Below are 20,395 nucleotides of genomic sequence, written 5' to 3'. Positions count from 1 at the left end.
GACAGCAAACATGTATCCGGATTACGTATAAGTATCCTTCAAAACTCAATAAAAATAAACCAAATAAAAAGTGAACAAAAGCCTTTTTTAAAGATGTATTTATTTATTTGAAAGGTAAAGTTACAGAGAGAGAGAGAGAGATCTTGCATCCTCTGGTTCACTCCCCAAATGGCTGCAACAGCCGGACCCAGGCAGATCTGAAGCTAGGAGCCAGGAGGTTTTTCAGGGTCTCCCACCTGGGTGCAGGGGTCCAAGTACTTAGGCCATCTTCTACTTCTTTCCCAGGCCATTAGCAGAGAGCAGGATCAGAAGTGGAGCAGCGGGGACTTGAACCAGTTCCCATATGGGATGCCAACACCAAAAGCAATGGCTTAACCCACTATGACACGGCACCAGCCCCGAACAAAAGTCTAAAATAAACACTAGACCAAAGAAGATGGCAAATAAGCATGTTGTCAGTCATCAGGACATTACAAATTAAAGCCAAAATGATGCAAACTCTATTACAGTGCCTAAAATTCAAAATGACTAAGTATATGAAGTCTTGGCAAAGTTGTGGGCAAGTGAAACTCCTATACACTGCTGGTGGTGTACAAATGTGTTTGGAAAATAAATGGGTGGTTTCTTAAAATTTTAAACAAACACTTACAATGTGATCAGCCATTCTACTTCCAGGAATTCACCCCAAGAGAACTGAGGGTACATGTTCATACAAAGCTTTGTACACAGATATTCATAGTACTTCTATTTACCTTAGCCAAACCTGGAAACCAATGTCCATTAAGAAGTCTATAAATAAATAGATTGGGGTATACCCATTTGTTGCAGTTCTACTCACTAATAAATAAGGGACCAAATATTAATACACAATGTGTATAAAAATCAAAATTCTGCCAAATGAAACAAGCTCAGCAACAGGAAAATAATTCAGATAGAAAGATTCCACTTACATAAAAATCTCCAAAGTGCAAATATGTAGTGATAGAAAGCGGATCAGTGTGTGAGGATAAAGAGGGAGACGGGGTGCATGGAAGGGACAGATTCAAACGCGAGGATGGATGTGTTCTGTACCTTGATGGTGGGGATGGTTTCCCGGGTATAAATATGTGAAAACAGCACCCTGTGCATTATAGGCATTATTTAGGCCACTTGTTCCTCCATATTTGAAAGCTGTTGCAGATATCATAACAAAAAATGAATATTGGTCATCAGTGGTCGTCGTCCCTCAGGAGTTCCCAGAGCTTGGGCTTGAGCCTCTGATTGCTGTACTGTGTGACCCTGGTCCCTCTCTTCTCTTTCAGCTATTCCCTTGCATTGTCTTCTGCACAGCATCTCTGCCCTCACTCCCTCTTTTAATGCTGTGCTTTACACATCCAAGGTCATCTTTAAAATTGTGCTTTTTGAATGTTTGTCAAGTTGTGTTCTTATAAAAAGGCATTCACATCTTCAGAAAGTGTAGGGGAACCTGGCTTATCTGTCTGTCATGGTCTTTTGTTTTTAGTCTTTTTTGCGGGGCCAGGTGGGGGTGATTTGTCTTGTAATTATCCTGATGATTCAGGATCATCATGATCGACATTAGTTGTTTAATTATTGTGTTAGTATCTAGTGAGACCTATTTTACCCATATAACATTTTACTACTCTTCAAATTGAGTTGGGCTCCTGAGCTGTAGAAATTCTTTTCTCTACTTTTTAGATTTATCTTTTCTCTTTCCTCATTGTCAGACAGATTGCCAGCTGTCACTTCAGCTGTTTTCATACGTCTATTTAGAGAATTTTCACACCTTCATTCTTTGTAATTTCCTCTCTCTAATCCACTTTGAGTCAGAAAGCCTTTAACCAAGGGAGTTAGAACAGTGTGTGCATTTGGATCAAATATAGAAACTAAGTGGATAACCAGAAGTATAATTTTTTTTAGTAAACTGCATTTGAATTGTGCCATTAATTTTGACACTCTACTTTTTTCCCCCAAGATACATAACACTTAGGTGATGTTACTGTCCCTTATTTCCAAGACAACCCGTAGCACAAGAATTCCTGTGTTCCTGGTGGAAGGCACCATCAGTTTTCCCCAGTGTAACATGCTAAGGTTGTCTGTTGCAGTAACGATGCACAATGCCATATTGTCAGTGTCTCATGTTATTTATCTCTGCTTCTGATATGTCCTATTGTAGATATCATGGTATTGTATGATCAGTCTGTTCTGTGAGCAATAGATTATTTAAATGAATGATGTTGGAAGAATATATTAAAATAAATTTGACCACAGTAGTAGTCAAGTTCTGTAATCTCCCATAGTTTAATGCTCATATGAATGATAAAAATAGTGCTACTTCAGCACTGCAGATGTCTTTGAAAAATATTTTGTCTGAGATAAAATGAGTTCATATTTATAACGTCAAGTATTTGGTATTCTTCAGCCCTACTTATTCCTTGAAATGATTTTCCAATTTAACATTTACACATAAGATCTTATTTGATTTATCTCTTGGTATACGTGTATTATGTAATGATTGCTGAGGAGCATACACTATTAAAATGGATAACTAGACAGTCAAGTTAAATGATCCTTTTCCATTCCATTATCTTTGTGTCACTTTTTAAAATCTAAGCCTCAACAAATACATCTTTGCTAGGAGGTGATTATAGCTCAGAGATTGTCATTTAGAAAATTGTAGTCTGCCATGGTACTTTGAGATGGATTTTTCAAAGGAACATTTCGACACGTGAAGGATACAAGAAATGCTCCCAACTCGTTACACAATTAGAGTTAAATGTGCTTAGGGATGAAGTCAGTGGATGCTTTTTACTTTTTAATATTCCTGAATTCAGCAACACTTGATAATACTGACCAGTTATGACATTGCAGCACTGCCAGAATTGAGTCATTTCTGTTTCTCTCCGTATCATAAAATTGGGGCCAGCATTGTGGTGCAGCTGGTTAAGCCAATGCTGCCCACAAGGCCAGTATCCCATGTCAGAGCAACAGTTTTAGTCCTGGGCTGCCCTGCTTCTTTTCCAGCTCTCTGATAATACACCTGGAAAAGCAGAAGAAAATTGGCCAAGTGCTTGGGTCCTTGCCATCCATGTGGGAGAACCAGATGGAGTTCTAGGCTCCTAGCTTTGGCCTGCACCAGCCCCAGCTGTTGCAGCCATTTGGGGAGTCAACCAATGGATGGAAGATCTGTCAATCTCTCTCTTTCCCTCTCTCCCCACCTCCTTCCTTCCCTCTCTTTCCTTATCTGTCATGCTGCCTCTCTGATAAATGAATCAAATCTTAAAAAAAAAAAATCCTAAAATCATATTCTCCTTGTTTCTCCTCTCTCTGCAGTCTCAGCCAGTCTCAGTTGCTCCACTTGCCTCTTAAAGATCTTAAGGATTCTGTTCTGAATCCTCTTATCTCCCAACAAGCAGTCTCCTAAGTTTACCGAACATGTGCTAATGAGTGACAGTTCTAAATTTGCAGCCCAGAACTCTGCTGAAAGTAAACTGTGGACACCAACTGTCTTCTAGATAGTTCCACTACTTGATTCTATAGCTTTACATACTTGACACTCTTCTCCCTGTTCACAGGCAACAAGTCCTCCAGGTTCATTAAAGGAAGATGCCAAAAGCTCTCTTCAGAAAAGCTTCAGGATTCTTAACGAGGCCAAGAAGCTGGCACAGGATGTCACAGGTGAGTCTGGCCACTCTTTCTTATGTGCAGGTGAACTATATGGTAGCTGGTAGAATATTCTATCACACTGTTGGAGAATATAATTGTTTCAACATAATATGTATGATTATTCTGTGTGATTGAATGCAAGTAAACTTTCTTACCTGTTTTACAATATTGTCTTCATATCTCATTTTTCATTGGCTCATAATTTATAATTTTAAAGTCTAATATCCATAGCTTTATTTTCCTATATCTAGACTGTTACAACTTTTAGCATAATAAATTTTTGAGTACCAGACTTCATGTTGTGTTGGCTTCAGAAATGACAATCACAAAGGAATGAGTAAGCAGATGTGGAATTGTCTATGAAAATTTCAATTTTGTTAGTGGATTCTGAAAATTTTTCAGATCTTTTAAATATATTTTTCAAGGTGCTTTATTCCTGAATCAAGAATCAAAGTGTATTCAATATTCCCAGATGTATTATAAGTTTTATGTTAACATATTAAACATGGTAACTCTCTACATAAGCTATTATATTTATTATTCCATTCCTGTATCACATTTGCCATTTGAATTGCCTGTTCTTCCTCCCTGCAGTCTCATCCCTGACAGTTCTCTGGCTTGCATCCATCTTGCCAACCTACCTGCATGTTCAGGGTCCCTCCAAAGCATACTACCAGTCCAAACGCCCATGTTTTCCCAATGTCATTCGTTCTCCTTGGAATGCCTCATCCTGCATCCTTTTCATCTCACGACCTTTTACGAGGCCTCCAAGATCCATATGTTCCACCTCTGGGGGGTTTTCACACAGACTCATCATGACTATGTTCTGTCTTCCTGAGGAAAACCATTAGGTCTTGTAAATTTAGATCTTCTAGTGTATATCATAGTCACTAGTCCAAATAAAATCAATGTTTTCTGAAATTAATGACGTTGCTCTTTATCTTTAAAAATGGAATTAAAATAATTATATTTGGCATGCTTTAAACTAATAAGACAGTTTCCAATAGAGGCTTATGCAGAATCACAAGATCTGTCTCCCTTATCTATGGTGTTTTGATAGTAAAATGAGTTGGACTGTGTATCACAGGTGAAATAAAACTCCCAGCCTGCACCACTGTGTGTTGGAGGTAACTCTTATTGCGAACTGAAGAGGGACTGTAAGGAACCAAAATGTGTTTTCCTGTTGAACAAATGGAGTTGAGCCCCATAGCTTGTGTTCCCCGCTCCTCCTTCATGTTCAACACCCTTGCCCATGGGAGGGTTGCAGGGAGATGAGTGCAGTGAGTTGTTCAAGTTCAGGGGCAGCGGCATATCCTCCCACTGTTCAAGACCTTAATATTTTAGTCACCATGGGATTTTTGCCATTAAGTTCAACTTTTTAAAAATATTACATTGGAATAGGCATCTGGCATAACAGTAAAGAGACCACTTGGGTTACCTGCATTCCCTATTGGAGTGCCTGGATTTGAGTCTTGGCTTCAAGCCTGACTTAGCTTCTTGCTCAAGTGCACTCTGAGAGGCAGCAGCAGTTGCTCAAGTGCATGGATCTCTGGTGCCCGCACGAGAGACCCAGACTGAATCCCTAACTCTTGGCTTCATTCAAGCCTCGCCCAGGCCTCTGTGGACATTGGGGTGTAAACCTGTAGATAGAAGTTTCTCTCCCCATCCCCTCTCCCTCTCTCTGCCTTTCAAATAAACAAAATAAATGAATAAATTTTTTAAAAACCTTCAAAAAACTTATTTGTACAACTAAAATATCAAAAGAAAATATATATAAGCCTAGCATTTAAAATAAAACATCAGATCAAGTTCTAAATGAGGCACATAACTAATCCAACCCAGGGGTCTGAGCAGTAGTCTGGCTATAAAAAAAATTAACAAAAATTAAAAAATGAAATATTACATTAAAATATATTTTTCCTTACTATTGGGTTTCTTGGTGCCACTTTAAATTCACATTTGACCTGAGTGTCTTTCTCCCCTTGCCCTACTCCCAGCCCTGCTCCTGCCTCTATTTCCCTCTAAGACACTAGAAATGCACAAATGAGAGAGATGCATTTGAGACACTTTTTTCCTAAGGAAAAAGGAACGCTAAGGACAGGAGTGGTTGAAAGGGTTAGGACACAGAAGAACTATTCATTAATTTAAATGTCTCTTTTTGTACTTCAGGTAGTACATTATTTAAAGTAATGAAAACCCACAAACTACTCAAGCAATAATTCCTCCAGAAAACCAAGCCAAGGCTATGACGGAGATGGGAATGTTTTCTTGCTACATTATGACATTCCCCTGATTTGTGGCCAATTACAGAGGTTATAAAATGGCTGTTAATCAGGGAAATGCCATATATTACCACCAGGAGCCGCTGAAATGGGCCCTACTGAGCAAAACTCTTGACAGCAGCTATTAAAATAGAGATTTAGTCATTTCTCTCTCTGTGGTGCCTGGAGTTAGAAGGAATAAAGATGGTTGGTCCAGGATACCCTTCATCTTTCTAATTTGTTGCTTAATTCAACTCGGTGCAACTCAGTGAGTCTGTGAGCTTTAGTCATGAGTGACGGAGTGCTGGTCCCTGCCATTTTTATGCTGTCCTTGCCTTGAGGGAGTCTGAACTTGCCGGCAGCAATTTGTTTTGCTTTTTAATTTTTGAATATACATCTGTTAAAAGCAAATTTGCCCTTGTGAGAATCTGAGATTTGAAGCTTGGCAGTGTCGCACTGATTGAATGTCTGTGGAAACACAAATCATTGTGTCGATGGAGGTGCTGCCTGGGACAAATTCATGACTGAACGGGTTAGAAGATGAATTAATAATACCTGGTGAATTAATATTGCTCTGTAGATGGACGAGGAGTCTGGTCAATAAAATGGCCAGTGAGGTTCTTGTGGAATGCGCACAGAGCAGGTAGGCAGCAGAGGATGCTACAAGATTATGCACCTAATGCAAAATTTTATTTATTTCTTAATATACTCATCAGTTTTGTCTTTTCTCCAGCCTAAGTGAAATTATCTAGTGACTTAGGAAAAAAAGATAATATTTATTTAAAATGGATCATAACACATGACATAATAGATCAATTCCCAGGCCCAAGAATCAGTGTATTTTTTGATATATGGTACTGCTTTCCTGCACATAGAATATTACCAAACATCATTGCAATCATTAAATGTTATCAAACCAATCAGCATTTTTCCTCTATACCATGGACCTCCAAATACTCAGCCATTCAGCCCAGACAGGTGTATCAGAAAGATTCTGAGATTATAGATATAATACAATCACGATTACTAACCTGTTGAGATCCTATGTCATTATTTTATAAAAAGAGAATAAACAGCAATACTGCAGGGCAGTTAAAGTATGATATGAGAGTTAAATTCTGATTAAAATATAGTTGATTGTAGAAGATATACTCTAGAATAAGGTATATGAAAAACAAACAAAATCTGCTTCATGAACAAATAACAACTTGAGATTAAATGGATGAAATGAAGCCTGAGTCCCCTGGCCCAACATAACCTGGAAGACAAAACAGTCTCATCTCATTGCAATTGCTTATCCCCTCATGCAAAATTTTGCTTCCTCTGGAGTGTGAGTTTTGAGAATAAAGACTATAGAACTGGGATGAACTCTGGTCAGGAGTCAAAACAAAAGTGGCCAGACAGGGGTAAATCTGAAGCAGCAGGAGCCATCGGAAAGAGGTTCCCTAAGATTAAGACTTAGCTTGTTATATATGAGGGTACTTCAGAAAGTTCAATGAAGCAGTGGTTCTTCTACTTACTACTGGTTGAATTCTTCATTTAGTGGAAGGGTGAGCTTGTGATTATAAAATAAACTGAAAGTATGTCATGTAAAAATTAAAAGGAAAAATAAGACAGGAAGGAAGAGGGAGGGGGAACATGGACAGGGAGGTAGGGTAGAGTGGGAAGTATCATTGTGCTCTCTAATCTGTATATATGAAATACGTGAAATATGTTCACCTAATAAAATTTTTAAAAATAAATCAACACTAAATATATTTTATATATTTTATACATGCAGAGATAAATATATTTTTTAAAGTTCACTGAAAAATAAATGATAAATTTACATGATGCATATTTTTTTAATCCAGACATAATTTTTTATAATATGCATTTCCATGAACATATGAAAGACCCCTCTGGGCAACCCCATCATGAGGACATAGGACAAAAAGAACTCCTTCAGAACATTCCCTCCAACAACCTAACGGAAACAAAGGCCTATACAGTAAAAATGAGGGCTACTGCTAAAACCTCACCCAGGCTCTATCATAGATTCAAAATAAGAATCTGGCATTCTATGGGTTTATGTGCAAGTGAGCACATCTAGTCTGGAGATAAACACAAATGCCATCAGAGATCTGCAAGATAACATAACGAATGGTGAGGCCTGTATTAAACTAGAGACTACCTGTCATATTTAAAAATATTTAGATTCAACTTCATTGCCCTATGCCCATCGTCGTGCTTTAGAGTGCATTCTAAGGAATCAGACATGGGCTTCAATGTCTGGGTGTTTCAGCTTCTCATTCTACTGGCCACACAAGGTGCTGCACACTATGCCCATAGCCTAACTCTAGAAAACCTACCCAGACCAGTACCTCTCTCCTCCTTTCCTTAGCTATCTCCTACAACCCTAGAAGAAGACAAAGCAGTACAACTGCACTTAGCAGTGATTGATGGCCAAACAAGCACCATGCCAATTGGGAACAAGATCCTATTTGTCATTTGGCACTTATAGATCAGAACCAGGTTTCTCATTAACTACCTCCTCCCTGCCCCATGCCTGTAAAATGCAGTAACCTCAGAGGTCATCATATATTGTCATTCTGGCAAATATGTCTGTGCAAAATAGGTGATCAGATACACAGCACAACTCAAACTTGTGCCAAGTACTGGGGAGATGGAAGCACAGGAGTAATAGTCCAGAAAGAAGGCTACGTAACAAGTTAGAGCCATCTTATTCTTTGTCACTACTCAATGATTGTTTAGAAAATGCAGAGTTTGAGGTTTTTTTTTTTTTTATAAAGTAGAAAGTCTGTGTTTTGTAAAAGTACTGTCTCAGGGTAGCAACTCCATGAAATCAATGTACAGGAGGTGAGGAACGGAAGTACAGTTCTGGATTTCTCCTGCTGTTCTTCCCTGCCTGTCTTTTCTTCCTTCCTACTCAGGTTTCCCAATCCTGTGCTAGATAGTTGGGCTGAGTTAGCGCAAGGGCTTTAGAAGTCCTGCTGTTAGGAAAACAAAGAGCCATAGAAGTGGATGAAAATGACCTGTGTGGAATTGTACTTCTGCATCCTTAAAATGTACAGAGATGGAAATAGATAATGTAATGAAATTAATACAATGAAATGTGTAACTTCACTTATGGGAAGTAAATTTTAAGACAGGCACAAAATCATTGAAAATGCTGGACAAATATTATAACAAAGTTTATTATCAGTGTCTTGGACAGATATATTTGACAAAACACTATACTTGCAACTTTAATGGGGCCAATAAATCTTTGACTATAAATTAAAATGTATCATTTTAAAAATAATATTTCTTAAAAATACGGATTTTAAAAATGAATTTTTCAGAAATATACAAAGCAATCAAAAATTTTATATAATAATCATATAATTCAGCAAATTTGGCCACCTCTAATATGTAAATCAAAACCAATTAGCTGAAGAAGCACTAACAATTTAAACTGCTATGAAATTATTTACTTTACTTCTATCGTAAAAGTGAAAAATATTGCATATAGGATTATAGTATAATCTTCCAGAATGTACAAGAGACAAATAAATGATTTTGCTGATCTCTGTTTTGTTTTTTTTTTGCTATTGTTTCTTTGCAAAATATTTTCTTCTGTTTCACAATTCTGCTGGTTTTTTGGCTCTTCTCTCTGTAATACCCTCCACATCCAATCTGTCTCCAAATCTTTCTTTCCTTTCCTTTTTAATTTTTTTCATTTATTAAGGTGAACAAATTTTATGTATTTCATATATACAGTTTTAAAAGCATAATGATACTCCCACCCTACCCCCTTTCTACCCCTCCTCCTCCTCTTCCCTCCTTTCTTGTTTTTTTAATTTTTACTGTGACGTACCCTCATTTTTTAATGTTGGCCCTTCTTGTTTCCACCGTCACTGCTACTGCCACATAACTAATGTGCCCCCCATCATCAACTTGGATAACCAAGCTAGTTAGACTTCTCTTACCCCTAACCACAGCTGCCTGAATAGTTTTCCTCTACCAAAGTTGCCTCTATGCCAGTCAGTATACAAACTGACTCTCATCCCAGGGCTGCAGCTTATGGCTGTTCAGGTTGTCCACAACACCAGTAAACAGTGGCCATCATTTACTTGTGATGTCTTTGAAAAGTTGTATGTTCACTACAAAAATGTTCAGTGAAGCTTGTAGAGAGTCTCAAGCAAGTGGTAGAGTTTTCAGATTTGCACACAGCACTGTGTGACCGCTGGACCCTTCACTAATCTGTACGTCAGGACCCTTCATGAGTTCCCAGTGAGCTGCACATGGACTCAAGCACCATGAGTGCACACCCGCGACCATCCTTACTTTCCTCCATTCCGTACTCCAAATATCCACCATATATGTTTTGTCCTATCTGAAATGCCCATGGCGCTCCTCTTCATTAATCCACACCTTTGTAAGAAGTTTAAAATGGGATTTTAAAATTAGCAATACCATAGTCATGCTTTTACTGCACATTACTTAAAAAAAAACACACACACACACACAAGAACTAGACTAAGATTATAATTAGAAATTTATTGGATATTTTCTACTTGGTTTAGGAAGAAAATTCTGCAATAGGAATGTTTATGGGAGTCGGATGTTACAATCTAATTATCTTTTAAAAAATTTAGTTATTTGAAAGAGAAAAAGAGGGAGAACAGAGAGAGAGAGAGAGAGAGATCTTCTATCTGCTGCTTCTCTCCCCAAATGCCCACAAGAGCTGGGGCAGAGCTAGGCCATATCCTGGAGCCTAGAATTCCATCCAGGTATCTTACATGGATGGTAGGGACCTTGGGCCATCTTCCACTACTTTCCCAGGCACATTAGGGTGAGATAGATATGAAATGGAACAGCTGGGACTTAAGCTAGTGCTCATATGGGATGTGGTGTCATAAGCAGTGGATTATTCCACTGTGCCACAACACTGGCCCCTAAATTTAATTACCTTATAGGAGAGCCATTAGAAAGCTTGGCATTGACTTCTTTGGTTATCTGACAACTGATAAGCAATCTGGAAAAAAACAATTCTTTTTAAAGATTTTATTTATTTATTTGAGACATAGAGTTAACAGACAAAGAGAGGGAGAGACAGAGAGAAAGGTCTTCCATCCACTGGTTCACTCCCCAAATGGCCACAACAGCTACAGCTGGATTGATCTGAAGCCAGGAGCCAGAAGCTTCTTCCAGATTTCCCACACGGTTGTAGGGGCCCAAGCACATCAGCCATCTTCCACTGATTTCCCAGGCCATAGCAGAGAGCTGGACTAGAAGTGGAATGGCTAGCTCAAACCGGCGCCCATATGGGATGCTGGTGAAACAGATGAGGCTTAGCCTACTACGTCACGGCGCTGACCCCCAAATACAAATTTTTTGGAAGCTCTCACATTGGTTCCATGCACCAAGTAATCATGTAATCATATTCTGTATGTAATCATATGATACATACCTATTTTCTATATAATATATAACTTTAAAAATACATGTATCTAATATATGTGATATATTTTGGGTTGTTATAGAAGAGCTGGATCAGTATGAATAACAGAATGACTCAGCACCCTGGGGGTGACTAAGATCCATGTGGTTTGTACGAAAGGTCTTCAAAGGTTCATGGAAATACATCTGCATTTTAAATCATTAAGCATTGCGTTTTAAAACACCCTGAGAGGAAAATTGTTAAATATATGTGAAAGGAAATTTAATCATAGTATACGACTTGCTTAACTGTGGACAGTGTATCTGTAATGTTGTGATGAGGTAAGCAAGGAGGGGTGTTTGACCCATCAGTTAGAATACCACTTGGGGTGCCTGTGTCAAAGTCATGGCTTTGCTCCCATTTCCAGCTTCCTGCTGCTGTGCACTCTGGGAGGCGACAGGTAAAGGCATGGGAAGTTGAGTCCCTGCCACACCCATGGCTTAAGTCCCAGGTTCCTGGTTTTGGCCTGGCTCAGCCCCAACTGTTGTAATTGGGGAGTGTGCCAGTAGATGCGAGATCCTTCTATTTCTGTCTATGTCGCTCTGTCTCTTTGTCTTTCAAATACATAATGTAAGATTAAAATGGAAAAAAAAAAAAAACCTGAAGGTAATGTTAGTAGTGATCAAGGTCAATGTGGATGTTTATATTCGTTGAACTAAAGGGTAAACTATGTGGAAAGCAGGGGATAAATGAATAGGTGTATAAATTAACTCCCCACCAATTATCCAGAGATAATTTACAAATTAAAGGCATCAATAAATAACATGTAAACATATTTATATAAGAGAGATATAGTCCCACAGGATCAATTATAAGGGTTAAAAGTGAATTCCTTTAGGAGAACTCAACCTGAACATAGCATAGAAATTACTAGAATGTGGGAGAGATGAAGGTTGGATAATTGATACCAAATCAGAATTAGAAGTGTAGGGGCCGGCACTGTAAGTTAAGCCTCTGTGTGTGGTACCAGCATCCCCTTATGGGTGCCAGTTCAAGTCCCAGCTGTTCCACTTCTGATTCAGCTCCCTGGTGATGGCCTGGGAAAGCAGCAGAAGATGGCCCAAGTGCTTGGACCCCTGCACCCAAGTGGGAGACCTGGAGGAAGCTCCTGGCTCCTGGCTTTGGTTCAGGAATTGCGGCCATCTGGGAAGTGAACCAGGAGATGGAAGATTTCTCTCTCTGTCTCTCGCTCTCACTTTCTATAACTCTTCTTCTCAAATAAATTAAATCTTAAAAAAAAGAAGGCATAAGTTCCAAGCGTTACCCAGCACACAGAGGGGACTATAGTCCACAGTAATTTATTATACATCCTCTCAGGATGTAGAAGGGAGGAGCCCCAAGGCTTTGACCATAATGAAAAGAGGAGGAAATGTTGCTTCCCCTGATTTGATCAGTACATATTATGTACATGTGTTTAAATATGTTGTTCCCCATAAATATACACAATGATTGTTAATTTAACAAATTTAATGTTTTAAAAAGTCAATAGAAACCAGAAATCATCATGTCTTTGAAGCCCGAATTCCACTCCAGTGCTGCCTTGCCTTTGGAGAGCTCTGCTTTCCCTTGTCCCTCATCCATTCAATTAAAAAACCATGTGTCATATAAAAAAGAAACGAATGCCTTCAGGGACAAGCAAGTTTTAAAGGGATTGAGACAGTAACTCCATTTTTTTTTTTTTTTTTTTTTTTTTACAGGCAGAGTGGACAGTGAGAGAGAGAGAGAGAGAGAGAGAGAGAGAAAGGTCTTGCTTTGCCGTTGGTTTATCCTCCAATAGCCGCCGCACCTATCCGAAGGCAGGAGCCAGGTGCTTCTCCTGGTCTCCCTTAGGGTGCAGTGCCCAAGTACTTGGGCCATCCTCCACTGCACTCCCGGGCCACAGCAGAGAGCTGGCCTGGAAGAGGGGCAACCGGGACAGAATCCGGCACCCCGACCGGCACTAGAATCCAGTGTGCTGGCGCTGCAAGGCGGAGGATTAGCCTAGTGAGCCGAGGCGCCAGCCAAGTAACTCCCTTTAAGTGTAGCTTGGGGGTGGCGCCATGGCTCACTTGGCTAATCCTCTTCCTGCGGTGCCGGCACCCTGGGTTATAGTCCTGGTTGGAGTGCTGGATTCTGTCCCGGTTGCTCCTCTTCCAGTCCAGCTCTCTGCTGTGGCCCGGGAAGGCAGTGGAGGATGGCCCAAGTGCTTGGGCCCTGCACCCCATGGGAGACCAGGAGGAGGCACCTGGCTCGTAGCTTCAGATCGGCGCAGTGCACTGGCTGTGGCGGCCATTTAGGGGGTGAACCAATGCAAGGAAAACCTTTCTCTCTGTCTCTCTCTCTCTCACTGTCTAACTCTGCCTAATAAATTTTTTTTAATTTTAAAAAGTGTAGTTTTAGACCTTGTTGCTTTGCAAAAAATACTTAACATTTAGAAAAATGAAAAACAAAACATTTCTGGAAGCAGAAGGTTCCATTGTCCTTGATGCTTCCATTACTTAGTAACAGTCACTGAAGCAAAGGAAGAGATGAATTTAGATTTTTTTTTTTTTTACAAAGGAGAGAATCCCCTGAGTCTTGCCCCAAATACCAAGCTGGGAATCCTAAATAAATTATACATTTTTCCACAATTTTCCTGTGTTTGATACATCATTATCTCTGCTTCAGAGATTTTCAAAAAATGAGAATCAGAGAGATTAAGCAAACTGCTCCAAGTCACACAGCAAGTTGTATTCAAGTGTTCACTGCAAAGTCACCTGCCTGCAAAGCTAATGCTTCAAACCACTGCAGGGAAGCAAAGCTCTTGTCTTATGCCATACTGCAGAAGGTGGCAAGTTCACACTTCTGGCTCTAACACGTGTTTGAGGAATGAATGAATGAGAGTAGTGGTAACCACGCATTACTAGATTACTAGAGAGATCAAAATTAGATACCAGATCTATCTCAAACTCTGCTTCAGAACTACAGACAGAAACACTGCAGAGATTAACTTCATCTCTAATTCAGTCTTAGCCAAAATTAAGGGAAAAAAAGAAGGAAGGAGGGGGATGGAGGGAGGGAGGGAAATCTGGTTGTCTTGTTTGAATGATACCTGTGGAATACATGAAATCTGTTCTGTTTGTATTAATAAAAATAGAAAGGAGCATCTAGAATAAAAGATGAAGCACATTTGTAAAAATAGAGGTTATATAGATTAACTAAATTTTATCTACAAGAAAACCCTAAGGAATTAATACTCCTTTGAATTTTGGTGGAAAAAGGGAGCAAAACAGAACTAAACATGATTCTCTCCAAGTAGTATTTCATAAGACAAATGTTCATTATAAATGTTACCAAACAATAATTTGGTAGTGGACTTCATTTAATCAGATCCCCTCCTCTAAATTATAGTAATTCTACAAATTTCACCCTTGTGAATGGGGGATTTCCTCAGGCAATTTTTTATACCCATTTCATATTAATTAAAAATGAAAATGGCATTTGAGACTTAATTCGATGGAATTTGAATAGTCAGATAAAACATTTCTATAAAATTTATTAAAACCATCCTGATATTTAGCTGAAAAGGAATGAATGTATACATATGTTCAGGAAACATTAAAAAAAGAAAAATACCCTTAGGACGTGGATGAAGCAGTTTAGGAAGCGGCCGCCATCATGGTGCAGTGCATTAAGCTGCTGTTTGTGACATCAGCATCCCATATTGAGTGTTGCTGTGAGTCCCAGCTGCTCTGCTTCTAGTCAGCTTCCAGGTAATGCTCCTGGGAAAGCAGTGGAGCAAGGGCCAAGTACTTGGGCTCCTGCCACCCAGGTGGGAGACTCCGATGGTGTGTGTTCCAGGCTTCTGCCTTGGGCCTGGTCCAGACCTGGCCATTGCAGCCTTCTGGATTGTGAACCAGCGGATGGAAAAATTCTACCTCTTTCTCCCTCTCCCTCATTCTGCAGTTCAAATAAATCTTTAATAGAACACATAAAGAAGAAAAAGACAGGGCTGGGGCTGGGGCTCAGCAGGTTAAGCTACCACCCACAGTGCCAGTATACCATATGGGTGGCAGTTCAAGTCCTGGCTGCTCCACTTCCCATCCAGCTCGCTGCTAATGCTCCTGGGAAAGCAGTAGAGGATAGCTCTGGTGCTTGGCTCCCTGCACCCATGTGGGAGACCTGATGAAGCTTCTGGATCCTGGTTTCAGCCTGACCCAGCCCCAGCCATTGTGGCCATTTGGGGAGTAGATGGAAGATCTCTCTCTCTCTCTCTCTCTCTCTGCCTTTCAAAAATAAATATTTTTTAAAAAGAAGGAAAAAACATAAATAACATTGCTGAAAACTGTTAAAAATAAAGTCTGTTTTACTTACTACTACCTGCCTATGGTAAATTCAGTGCTTCCTCACACACCCTCCAGTTTATTGCTTCTATCAGTCCCATGAAGGAAGGTATTATCTTCAGTTCCACATGTACAAAAGGACAGAGGTGGTGACAGCTGAAGCCACGCCCTCCTTCTCGACGAACAGGAATGATTTCATTGTACCTCATTAACTTTCCACTGACTGCAATTTTATAGGAGAAGACATTTATTAATGATCAAAGGAGTAACGTGGAACATCTTGGAGATCTTACAAAGCATAGCTTCATGTGTCTAGTTCTAATTTAACTCACCTTTAATTCATATTTAGCACTATGCTAAGAGCTTGAGTAAATACTTATTAGTGCAGGTGAGTTTCAAGTCTCAGATTTTTCACGCTGGATATGTCTGTCTTGTACGATTCAGTGGGTATATGACAAAGGGGAATTATACTGTCAGGCTCATCCACAGATTATCCTTGCAGCTTGCCGTATGAGCTCTGTCTTTTCCCAATTCAGTCCAAGACCCTTGTCCAATACTGTGTAAGGAGAGAATGAGAACGGGATAGCCAGAGCTGATCAAGTGTGTTTATGTGTGTGTAGCCTTACAAGGTTGTTGGGTGTGATCTTTCGAAATAATGACTTGGCTGCAACTACTGGGTGTGAGAGCTAAGGAAATAAGCAGAGGAAAACACTTCAAAGTGTAGCCGTGGATTATAAACTGGGTCCTCCTCTTCTCTAAACATTACAAGTGAAGAATCGGGTTGAATTTTCGTTAAACTATCACACATGCTGCATCTTCAGCCGTGTTACCACTCACATTGACCCACGTGCATTCTTTCTACATCTCACTTGTGAATCCCCTATGCCTCATAAGTCTTTAGTTCAAAACCAACCCTAGAGTGCTTATTTTTCTCTATTTTCCTTGCTATCATTGAATGAATTTTTCATTTTCAGATTGCAATTCTTCTCTGTATGCAACTTCTACTTACCCAATTCTATTGCCAAAGCTGTAAAATTTTTACACTTGAGAGATTCCAGGAGCACTTCACAAAAAAAGCTCATTGTAAGAATGGATCACTTCAGGAGAAGTTAGTTAGCTAAAAACGGAAGTCAGATCACAGAATACATACATTTTAACTTTCGAGTGCAGAAAGCACAGAATCAGAATTACCGCTTTGAAACTCGAGGTACGGCAACAATAAGGTCACTCTTTCTTCTGAATAGGTGGCCTGATTTTTCTGTTGGTATTTGCTACCAGAAGGCAGAAAATAATGCAAACCCAGTGATACTCTTTAAATTAATGATGTTTTCACTGTGCATGAACATGTTGCTTGCCAGAGCATTTGAATGCTTCATTATTTAAAAAATAAAATCCAATCAAGAAGCTAAGAAATTAAATTTCTACAGTTCCATTTCCTAAATTGATGAAGACCTCCAAGTTAATATCAGAAGAACAGCCCTTTATTCTCAAGGAATTCATACAGATATCAGTCATAATTCAGAACCTATACTTTTGATAGCCTATCCACAGAGTTTATTTCAGTAAAAACAGAGGAAATACAGAAGTATTAAAGATGAATTGTGATTGACAGAGGAGAAAATTCAATTACCTGGAAAACAGATTTTGAGGGACTAGAATTGAGGATAATAATACATTAGTGACTGAAATGGGCCTGTACATGTTTTAGAACTGTGCTTTGCTATGCTATCTTATGCTCTGTTTTTCAGCAATGCTGGGTCTTCCATTCAGAACTTAAAAGCAGACATCTTAAACAATATTATGTGTTTATATTAGTATAACCAGATGTAGTATAACCGTGCTTTAATAGGTCTGCTTATAAAATCTTTTCCATGAAATGCGGTGGATCCTTAAATAATGTGTTCAGTACTCTTTTTCCTATCCAGAACACTGATAGTTCAGAATCTTCCATCTGTCTTCCTTTCTCTGCTGTTTGTCCCAGAACTTGGCCAATAAAAGCAAGGATTGTTCTTCAGCTGCCCATGGACTGCACTGCCCCTAAGATAAGCCAGGTGCACCACCTCTGAAAGGAGTGGACACACTATGAAATCAAGACTGTCCTGCTCTATTCTGTAGAATGAATTCTCTCCTGATCTGCCCACCCTGAGTACCAGAAAAGAGATGAAAATAATAGTCTTGGTGTTGGCAAATAACACCAAAATAGTAAAAAACACTCTCTCCAGTACAGGCTGCTTAAATATTGTTTAAATCAAAGAACAGAAATTTATGTGCAGAGAGGACAATTTAGAACTGCCTACTTTAGTCCTGGTTCCTACCCACTCTGAGCACAGGGGCAATTGAAAAGGCTCGTGGAGGAATGGAATCAAAAGGGGTGGGCATATGGCACAGCAGTTATGCTGCTGCCTAGGATCTCCACATTGCATATCAGAGTACCCAGGTTCAAGTTCCCACGTCACTTCTGAGTCCACCTTCCTGCCAAGGCACACCTTGGGAGGCAGCAGGTGATGGATCAAGTACTTGGGTCCCTGCCACTCATATGGGAAACTTGGCTGAAGTTCCTGGCTCCTGGCTTTGGCCCAACCCAGCCTCTGCTGTTGCGGGCATTTAAAGACTGAACCAGTGGATGGAACAATTCTCTCTGTTTCTCTCTGTCTCTCTCTGTCTCTCTCTTGTCACTCTCTCTCTGTCACTCTCTGTCACTCTCTGTCTCTCTCTCTCTCTGTCTCTCTCTCTCCACACCCCGCTCTGCCCTCTTTTTTTATTTGTTGGGCTCTTTATGTAGTCCAGTATTAAGCCTTTGGCTTAATATAAATTTATAATGTTATTTCAAAAATGGAGGGAAGGAGAATGGGAAGTATCATTATTATATTTTTAGAATTATATCTAGGAACTACAGTGAATCTATTCTTTGTATCAATATCACATGAATATGAGAATTCTGTTAATAGTAATTATCATGCATTTTCTATGACCCTGAGAATCTAATGTATTAATAAATTCATTTAAATAAATAATGCAAACTTTAAAAATAAAGATGTAAATAAAAAGAAGATGAAATCAAAAGATAATTTTACTGTGGTGTGAAAAAATGTTTGAAATCTATGCATATATGTTTCATAATACAGTTTTGTGAGTTTTTTGAGAACTCCTGCATGCATGGATTTCGAACATTTTTGCACTAACATAAGTTTACCCTTTAATTCCATTTTCCTTGAACTTTTTGAAGTACCCTCCTACTGTTAAGTGTTTATTGATTGGTTTTGTCATGTACTTTCCTACTCAGCTTCCATCAGCCCCCATCTTCCCAAATTTGTGTATACGTGTCAGCAAATATAGAACATCTTGCTTATTTTCATGGAAAGGTCAAGCAAGGGTAGGGAATATCTGGCCTGCAGGCCACATAACGCCTGCAAAATCTTTTGGTCTGCCCTGCCAAGGCAACCACAAGTAGGCCTTATAGTATGAGCAGGCTCATTTTTTTAAGTTGATAATTTTATATGGCCCATGAATGATGTTCTAAATATCCAAATGACCCTTGACAGAAAAAAAGGCTCCCCATCCCTAGAAAGATAATTTCTTATCCACACATGCACATCTAATTCTTCTTAAAGGCTACATACACCATTGTCAGGCATGCTACTGACAGAAACAGTGCCTGAATACTAGGTGATTTTTCAATTTTCCTCCTCTCCTTTTTTTTCTTTTTTTGCTATAACAACTATAAATCTAATATATATCCCAGAATAGATATTGATGTACTTTTCTTAAATGATTTATTTATCTGAAATGCAGTTACAGAGAAGAGAAGAGGAGAAAGAGAGAGAGAGGGAGAAATTTTCCATCCACTGATTCCTTCCCCAAATGGTCACAATGGACAGATCTGGGCCAGGCTGAAGCCAGGAGCCTCCTCTGGGTCTCCCACGTTGGTACAGGGACCCAAGCACTTAGGCCATCTTCCACTGCTTTCCCAGGTGCATTAGTGGGGAGCTAGATAGGAAGTGGAGCAGCCAGCACTTGAACTGGTGCCCATAGGGGATACCAGCATTGCAGGAGGCAGTCTTACCTGTCATGCCACAACACCGGCCCTAGATATTGACATACTTTCAAGGGTATATCATAGAGTATATTTCTGGCAATCAAGTTGTAGGGCCAAATACATGTTTATTTAAAATTCGAATATATTTATTGTTTTTCTTCTAAACGAGCAGCAGTTTGCTCATCTGTCAACACTCTTGTGAGCAACACTACAGTATTATCAAACATTTACCTTTTTCCTAACTGATCAACAAGAAATGCTGTCCCACTGTTCCCTTATTGTTCTATAATTATGATAATGTTGAGTGCCTCATTTCAGTTCAATTCTTTCTATTTACTGCAAACTACCTACTCCTATATTTTGTCCATAATCCCTAAGGATATGGAACACTGCACATTTGCCTACCACTTTTTCACACAGAAATTGTTTATTGATCTCTGAATTCTGTAACTATGGCCAGTTTATAAAATTTAACCAAAGAGATAATGAGAGGGAGACAAAGGGAAGAAGGAAGAAAGAAAAATTTGTTGGGTGCGGGTAGAAGTGGGAGGAACGTTACTACTGAGCATCCATTACTAGTCAGTGGATTTGAAGACCAATCCCTAGGATACAGCAGTTAGCATACTTTCTGGGATGAGGCTGTGGGTTT

General features: G+C 39.4%; 1 protein-coding gene across 1 annotated transcript in view; it reads left to right on the top strand.

The window, feature by feature from the left end:
- The window catches only part of LAMA2 (laminin subunit alpha 2), a 705,005-nt gene that overhangs the window by 592,500 nt on the left and 92,110 nt on the right, over positions 1-20,395 (top strand). Inside the window, exon 45 of the mRNA XM_089333528.1 lies at positions 3,573-3,675. Coding sequence (XP_089189654.1) covers positions 3,573-3,675 — 103 coding nt within the window. The remainder of the gene's footprint in view (positions 1-3,572; positions 3,676-20,395) is intronic.

This window comes from Oryctolagus cuniculus, chromosome 5 (genome assembly GCF_051225735.1).
Source record: "Oryctolagus cuniculus isolate XC-2025 breed Fujian yellow rabbit chromosome 5, ASM5122573v1, whole genome shotgun sequence".
Taxonomy (NCBI): domain Eukaryota; kingdom Metazoa; phylum Chordata; class Mammalia; order Lagomorpha; family Leporidae; genus Oryctolagus; species Oryctolagus cuniculus.
Note: the sequence above shows the minus strand (reverse complement) of the source record. Positions and strands in the feature narration are given on the sequence as shown.